The 8,973-nt window shown below is 41.8% G+C and overlaps 1 protein-coding gene across 1 annotated transcript in view; it reads left to right on the top strand.

The window, feature by feature from the left end:
- The first annotated feature begins 346 nt into the window (after positions 1–346).
- The window catches only part of LOC129849435 (ATP-dependent translocase ABCB1-like), a 33,434-nt gene continuing 24,807 nt past the window's right edge, over positions 347–8,973 (top strand). Inside the window, exons 1-5 of the mRNA XM_055916280.1 lie at positions 347–423; positions 1,118–1,195; positions 2,198–2,315; positions 2,409–2,454; positions 2,643–2,793. Coding sequence (XP_055772255.1) covers positions 1,144–1,195; positions 2,198–2,315; positions 2,409–2,454; positions 2,643–2,793 — 367 coding nt within the window. The 5' untranslated portion in view covers positions 347–423; positions 1,118–1,143. The remainder of the gene's footprint in view (positions 424–1,117; positions 1,196–2,197; positions 2,316–2,408; positions 2,455–2,642; positions 2,794–8,973) is intronic.

Raw genomic sequence — 8,973 nt, 5'->3', positions numbered from 1 at the left:
AAAACCACTAAAAGGAAAACATTTTTCAGACAATAATGGAGTTATCTTTAATTTATTGAACAAAGGTTTATAAGATGTATTAGACATGAGTCTAATCAAAGGCAGAATCAATCATTGTCAAATGACCTTGTTTTGTAAATACTGTCTATGAAATATGCCATCAGTGACTTGAAGTGTCATTATTGATGAATTGTATAATGTGTCATGACGCACCTCCCCCAGCCGTGTGGAATGCCAATAGGATCCCGAACTTGAGGTAACCTGACACCTGACACCTGATGATGATGCTGTCCTGCATAGCGATATAAAATCTCCCAGTTCCCAAAAGAATGATTACATTCATCTGACAATTAGTAAGGGTGGTATTATGTTGAGAGAATAGCTTGTGGATTGTCTAAAAGACTCATACTGGATTCTCTGAAGGTAAGTAGCCCACATCTGCACACATTATGTCTATTTATACATGTTTGTAGACTACAATATTTGGTACAACATGTAAAAAATATATATATTCCATAGCTTTAATTTTGTTGTTGTTGTTGACAAAATCCCTCTTATTGTGCTTCATTCATTTTAAATGTTGAACTTAGTTCCACAAGATATAAAAGCCAATATGCACTTTTTGATATGTAGCTTAACACGGTATTAGAATTGTAAAGATATTATTACTATAATACTACCTTTGCCAATATTTGCAATTTAATGCTCTCATAATGAATATTGAAAAAATAAATAACTTGAGAAGCAGTAAGAAAAGCAAGTGTTGATGAGCATTACCCTTGTACAGCCTCCCCGGTTCCGGAAAGAACCCTCCATTAAAATAGATGACTTTAATTATTTGCTAAATGACATCCCAGTTTATAGACGTTACACAACTTAACTTGTATGTAAATCAAGTTTGTCTAGTTAAAAGCAGCTAAAACATGTACTACAACATGCATACATACATGAAGGCAAACCTCAACTCACCCTAGCATAGCATTCAACAGATTGTTTGGTACAGAAATCATTATTCACTTTTCAAAATGTACATTAACTCATTCATTTAGGATCCGCAAATATTCTCATATTTACTACATTGAAATTACAGTTTAAAATCGCTTTCTCTGAATTCCAGGAAGGCAGCGTCTGAGTTCATTCACCATGGGGAGAGAGGATGGGGACATGCCAGACTCTCTACCAACCATCCCTGAGGGTAATATCTGTCTCACATCATTTACTGTCTTATGTATTAGCATAGAATTCCTAGTTAAGAGTAGATTAGAAGGAATTGTGGTTGACTGATATAATCAGTAAGTGAAATAAAATAATTCTGTACAGTCAGTACACCAAAGTGAGAGGTGTCATTCAACCTGGTCTCAGAGCATTTTGTATTATTCTCTACGTAAATCTTAAAATCAATTTAGTATGATATGTTAAGTTTTGTATGGTATGTATTACTTTGTGGATGTCCATCACCCATTTCGTATGACATGTTACGAATTACAATTTGTATTATATGTTACGAATTAGAAAAATATCAATATGTTCCGAATTTGCTAAAAGTATGATATGTTATCAGATGCAGAGAGAGTTCCACTGAGGTCTAGTGCTCTTTATTAAGGCACACAAAAAATGAAGCCCAAACAATACAGGGCGCAGAACATACAACTTGACAACCCAAAAACCATAGGGTGTCAAGTGTAAGAAAGAAAATTACACCTCAGCCTACAATGCACACACGTAACAAACTAAAGACAATACCCCACAACCCACAATACAAAACAGACTACCTAAATATGGTTCCCAATCAGAGACAACGCAAAACACCTGCCTCTGATTGAGAACCATATCAGGCCAAACACATAGAAATAGACAAACCAGACTTACAACATAGAATGCCCACTCAGATCACACCCTGACCAAACAAAACATAAAACATACAAAGCAAACTATGGTCAGGGCGTGACATATGGTTATGGGAAGAGTAAATAAAAGGGTTATGGTTAGGGGAAGGTTTAGCTAAAAGGATTACATTTAGGGTTAGGGGAAGAATTAGCTAACATACTAATTTGAGTGTCCCGAATGTACATTTACTGTGTTATGTCTAATCAATGAGACCAGGCAGTATCATTGGATGGCAGATAGCTTAATTGTTTAGTTTAATTGATCATTGGTAATGTTTAATTGATCATTGGTAAATGTTTAATTGATTAAGAGGTATTTGCAAAAGGCTACCCCAACCTGGCCTTCCATGAGGATACGAAGCCTCAGGAGCGGATGACAGAGGGGCAGCCAACCGTTGACACGGAGCGCAAGCCAAAGAAGGGCCTCGGGTAAGCAACATTGCCATAATGGCATTCCTACTTTACTCCTATTACAGTTAAATATATTTTGGTTTGCTCATGAATCTATGTTTCATTCTCAAGAAGGAAGAAAAAAGAACCAGCAAAAGCAGTGGGATTTTTCCAGTTGGTATGTCCTGATTTTTGTTTCAGAAATAGTAGGAAATACACAATAATCTTTTGGCAATCTGCACATACACTGTAGTATATGTCAAAATGGGGTAATTTGTTACAAGTGATCTTGACAAGATTCATATTCTCCAGTCATTCCAACGTCTGCTGCATTTGACTGTGGTCTTATGTGTGTTGTGTTTGCAGTTCCGCTACGCTACTGGTTGTGAGGTGCTCCTAATGATAATCGGCCTGCTATGTGCTGCTCTCCACGGGATAGCCCTGCCCCTTATGTGTGTTGTGTTTGGACAGATGACCGACAGCTTTGTACAAAGTGGACAACAGCTCAACCTTACAGGTACATATTCTGTTTGACAAGGTACACATGTAGCATCGTCATTTGATCACTCTGTTGCAGGACAAGGGCTCTATTTTAACAAACCTAATGCAATGGTAAATCTAAGCGCTGGCGGTAGAGCTTTAGGTTGGGAGTTTGTCAGAAATATTTTTCTATTTTCACAACCAAAAATGATCGGCGCAGTGCTGACGGTGGCGAGAAAGGGCTTAGTTTTGACGATTAAACCAGTTATGGGTGTGTCAGGCTTGGCCCCTCACTGGCCAATCAGAAAGTGCTCCATGGCTAAATACATGGTTTATTCAAGTTGTGTATTTATGGTATTTTATGTATCGCCTTGGAATCAACTCCAAATCCAAAGTTAGTCCATTATAGTTTGTTAAACAGCTTACAGAAATTAAATAACACAATGTAGACCTATCCTATCTTTGCTTTGTTCTAAGTAATTGCATGGTGTCAATGTGGACAGATATACATAGCATTCACACTGATATAGGGGTCTACTGTAAAGTGCATTATGGCTGAGCAGGGACATGCCAAAAGTTGTCAATAAGCTAGAAACAATTCATTATTGATAAGGCCTAAAAAGAGAGATAATCACATTTGAAACAAAAGGAAACAACAACGTGTTTTAAATAGGCTATGTCTAAATACACTTACAGGCACCATAATTACTCCCAGTGGGCATATAATAGTAGAACAACGCAGACTGTGGAGGGTTTTCTTTTCTCAGTAGCTGGACAGAGATCCAATGTAAAGAGAAAGTGAGGGGCCCCCCGAGTAGCGCAGCAGTCTAAGGCACTCACAGTACTTGAGGTGCCGGTACAGACCCAGGTTCAATCCTCTGAGCCCGTTGGGGAGTCGCAGCGATGATACAAGACTGAAATTTGGGAGAATACAAATACATAATAAAATGACAAATTAAAAACAAGCAATCTTTATTTTTTTCAACAACAACAATAAATAAATGTAAAATGTAGAGGAATCACCAGGATAAAAAAGACAGACGCATTGCTGTAGAACCAGCCTTCGTTATAGTAGGCCTGGGGTGAGGGTAGCCTACAGAGGGATGGGGTTTCAAAATATAAAACGGAAAACAAGCAATTGTTGCAGGAAAATAACTTCTAAATATGAGGTTTACCAGCATTCACTGAGGTTCTCATCTTTCGTTTCATGATGGGCATGGACACATGTAGCCTACATCATGGAGGGGTTTTAATGCACGTTCAAAGCATGGCTAAAATAATGTACGCCTGCCTACAATACATAGATAAAAAGGGAACGTCAGCTCACTGTTTTGCTCCTCTCAAACTTGATCTTTTAATAAAGCTTTGGTGATTAAGATTTGTTTCCAACCCTTTATACAATCTTGACTAGCCTACTTGATTGCATTGGGCAGGACAAAAACAAAACAGCCTTCATTGACAGAATCGGAGGCTATGCTTGGTTTTTAATCAAATCCAATGAAATGGGGGGAAAATATAGTGTTTAATGTTTTTAAATACTATGAAGGCCTATACAGGCACCAAAAGCACATAACTCTTGTTCCATATTCATATGAGCAGTGTGAGTCACGGCTGGATATCCGCTGTATAAATCAGTAAAACCAGCTTCTGTTTGGTCTTAAATATCCCTGCCAGCACTCCCTGAAATTAGCACCGTGATCATGTCTTTAAGGACGCACCTCAAATATTTCCACCCCTCCCATCTGAGCGCAAGCAAGCTGGACCAAGACAGGAAAATTACCAATCCTTGCGCAATAGTTTAACTATAGCAGAGTGCTGGTTTTAAGAGGTCGGAATTGCAAATGAACGTGCGTTTGACACTAGCCCTGCCTTAACGCCAGCCAAAAACAGAGCCCTATCGGTGGAATGCTTACTCAACAATGCAGAGAATGTTTACTGTTTATACTTCACCCTGTCCCCACTGCTAGTGTACCCCACCTTGTGAATGTTTACTGTTTATACTTCACCCTGTCCCCACTGCCAGTGTATCCCACCTTGTGAATGTTTACTGTTTATACTTCACCCTGTCCCCACTGCTAGTGTATCCCACCTTGTGAATGTTTACTGTTTATACTTCACCCTGTCCCCACTGCTAGTGTATCCCACCTTGTGAATGTTTACTGTACATATTTCACCCTGTCCCCACTGCCAGTGTATCCCACCTTGTGAATGTTTACTGTACATACTTCACCCTGTCCCCACTGCCAGTGTATCCCACCTTGTGAATGTTTACTGTACATACTTCACCCTGTCCCCACTGCTAGTGTATCCCACCTTGTGAATGTTTACTGTTTATACTTCACCCTGTCCCCACTGCCAGTGTATCCCACCTTGTGAATGTTTACTGTTTATACTTCACCCTGTCCCCACTGCTAGTGTATCCCACCTTGTGAATGTTTACTGTTTATACTTCATCCTGTCCCCACTGCCAGTGTATCCCACCTTGTGAATGTTTACTGTTTATACTTCACCCTGTCCCCACTGTTAGTGTATCCCACCTTGTGAATGTTTACTGTACATACTTCACCCTGTCCCCACTGCCAGTGTATCCCACCTTGTGAATGTTTACTGTTTATACTTCACCCTGTCCCCACTGCCAGTGTATCCCACCTTGTGAATGTTTACTGTTTATACTTCACCCTGTCCCCACTGCCAGTGTCTCCCACCTTGTGAATGTTTACTGTTTATACTTCACCCTGTCCCCACTGCTAGTGTATCCCACCTTGTGAATGTTTACTGTACATACTTCACCCTGTCCCCACTGCTAGTGTATCCCACCTTGTGAATGTTTACTGTACATACTTCACCCTGTCCCCACTGCTAGTGTATCCCACCTTGTGAATGTTTACTGTTTATACTTCACCCTGTCCCCACTGCCAGTGTATCCCACCTTGTGAATGTTTACTGTTTATACTTCACCCTGTCCCCACTGCTAGTGTATCCCACCTTGTGAATGTTTACTGTTTAGACTTCATCCTGTCCCCACTGCCAGTGTATTCCACCTTGTGAATGTTTACTGTTTATACTTCACCCTGTCCCCACTGCCAGTGTATCCCACCTTGTGAATGTTTACTGTTTATACTTCACCCTGTCCCCACTGCTAGTGTATCCCACCTTGTGAATGTTTACTGTTTATACTTCACCCTGTCCCCACTGCTAGTGTATCCCACCTTGTGAATGTTTACTGTTTATACTTCACCCTGTCCCCACTGCTAGTGTATCCCACCTTGTGAATGTTTACTGTACATACTTCACCCTGTCCCCACTGCTAGTGTATCCCACCTTGTGAATGTTTACTGTACATACTTCACCCTGTCCCCACTGCTAGTGTATCCCACCTTGTGAATGTTTACTGTTTATACTTCACCCTGTCCCCACTGCCAGTGTATCCCACCTTGTAAATGTTTACTGTACATACTTCAGCCCTCCCCACTGAGAATGTTGACTGACTCCAGCACTTCCTGGTTCTGTCAGCAGTCATTGTCCTGTTGGAATGTAAATCTTCGCCCCAGCCTCCCAAATGGCACAGCGGTCTAAGACACTGCATCGCCATGCTAGATGCATCACTACAGACCCGAGTTTGATACCGGGAGACCCATGAGGTGGCGCACAATTGGCCCAGCGTTGTCCGGGTTAGGAGAGGGTTTGGCCGGCCAGGATGTCCTTGTCCCATTGTGCTCTAGTGACTCCTTGTGGCGGGCCGGGCGCATGCATGATGACTCGTGACGCTAATTGTATGGTGTTTCCTCTGACACATTGGTGCGGCTGGCTTACGGGTTAAGCGAGCAGTGTGTCAAGAAGCAGTGCGGCTTGGCAGGGTTGTATTTTGAAGAGTGCATGGCTCTTGACCTTCACCTCTCCCGAGTCCATACGGGAGTTGCAGCGATGGGACAAGACTGTAACTACCAATTGGATATCACAAAATTGGGGAGAAAAAGGGGTCAAATGTACACCCCAAAAGATATCTTCGACCCAGTCTAAGGTAATTTACACTCTGAAGCATGTTCACACCAACGATTTGGCTCTATTTATTGTTCCCTCTATCCAGTCTCACAGTCCCTGCCACTTAACACCATCCCTACCGTGTAGCTTTTAAATAGGTGATGAGCTGTGCATGTTTTTCCCTTATGATCTCAGTCTTTCACATTACTTTTTTTTGCAAACTCCAACTGTCATTGCCTTTTCTCAGGAGTGGCTTCCATCTGGCCACTCTCCAATAAAGCCAATATTGGTGAAGTGCTGTAGAGACTGTTGTCCTTCTCCCATCTCAGCCAAGGAAAGGGAAAGGGGATCTCTAGTCAGTTGCACAACTGTTGTCTTCCGCATTTAACCCTTCTGAATCAGGGAGGAGAGGGAAGATTCCTTAATCGACGTCATTGCTCTTCGGGAGCAGTTGTGGGGGTTAACTGTCTTGCTCACCTTGCCAGTTCAGGGATTCAAACAAGCAACCTTTCGGTTACTGTCCCAACGCTCTAACTGCTAGGAACTCTGTAGTTTTGTTAGAGTGGTCATTGGGTTCTTGGTCAGCTACCTGACCAAGGTCCTTTTTGCCCGGTTTCTCAGTTTGGTCAGACGTTGGTCGGATGGCCAGCTCTACTCTGGGTAGTTCCATATGTTTTATAATTTCCCAATGATGGAGACCGCTGTGCTATTGGAAACTTTCAAAACTCTACAAATTGTTTTATACCCTTCTCCAAATACTGTATGTGCCTCATCACAAATCTATCTCGGAGATCTACATTTACATTTACATTTAAGTCATTTAGCAGACGCTCTTATCCAGAGCGACTTACAAATTTGGAAAGTTCATACATATTCATCCTGGTCCCCCCGTGGGAAATGAACCCACAACCCTGGCGTTGCAAGCGCCATGCTCTACCATGCTCTACCAACTGAGCCACACGGGACCACACGGGACCATCTACAGACAGTTCCTTGGACTTCATGGTATAGTTTCTGCTCTGACGTGCACTATCAACTGAGGGACCGTACACTGAGTATACAAAACATTAAGGACACCTGCTCTTTCCATGACAGGTGAACCCTTATTGATGTCACTTGTTAAATCCACTTCAATCAGTTTCGATGACGGGGAGGAGACAGGTTTAAAGAAGGGTTTTTAAGTCTTTAGACAATTGAGACATGAATTCAGAGATGGTCAATGGGCAAGACAAAATATTTAAGTGCCTTTGAACGGGGTATGGTAGTAGGCGCCAGGCGCACCGGTTTGTGTCAAGAACTGCAACGCTGCTGGTATCCCATGTGTATCAAGATTGGTCCACCACCCAAATGACATCGAGCCAACTTGACACAACTGTGGGAAGCATTGGAGTCAACATGGGCCAGCATCCCTGTGGAATGCTTTCGACACCTTGTAGAGTCCATGCCCCGGTGAATTGAGGCTGTTTTGAGAGCAAAAGAGCCCATCAGGTCTTACTCAGACTGGCTACGGAGAGTGTGATCACACAGTCATCCGGAACAAGCAGTGCTCTCATGCATGGTTCAGTATTGCTTTCCTCAAAGCGAGCGTAGAAGGATAGCATTATGGTCAGATTTGCCAAATGGAGGGCAAGAGAGAGCTTTGTATGCATCTCTCTTTGTGGAGTAAATGTGTTTTTTTGTTTTTTCGCCTCTAGTTGCACAGGTGACATGCTGGTAGGATTTCAGTTTTCCTGGATTAAAATCCCCATCCACTAGGAGCGCTGCCTCTGGGTGAGCATTTTCTTGTTTGCTTATGGTCCTATACAGCTTGTTGAGTGCGGTCTTAGTGCCAGCATCGTTTTGGTATTTGACATTTATTAGGATCTCCATTAGCTGCTGCAGAAGCATCAGCTACTCTTCCTGGGGTCCACATGAAACATACTAACATCATACATAGTCCAGCACATTATTAGTCAAGGACTGAAATACATACATTTGAAACATCACAAAGCCTACGTATCAGTACATACACACAATATCTAGATCTAAAACATAGTGCAATTAACATTACAATACAAAATATATAAAATGGCTGTGTATCTTCACAGTCCCCTTTGTGCAGGAAGGTGTTCTTTTACCTGTTTTTTAAACTGATTTTATTGCTAGCTTGAGTTACCTGGAGTGGCAGAGTTCCATGTAGTCACAGCTCTATTTAATACTGTACATTTACATTTTTTACATTTAAGTCATTTAGCAG

The sequence above is a fragment of the Salvelinus fontinalis genome, unplaced genomic scaffold (assembly GCF_029448725.1).
Source record: "Salvelinus fontinalis isolate EN_2023a unplaced genomic scaffold, ASM2944872v1 scaffold_1460, whole genome shotgun sequence".
Lineage (NCBI taxonomy): Eukaryota > Metazoa > Chordata > Actinopteri > Salmoniformes > Salmonidae > Salvelinus > Salvelinus fontinalis.
The sequence above is the reverse complement of the archived record's forward strand: the minus strand, read 5'-3'. Positions and strand labels throughout refer to the sequence as shown.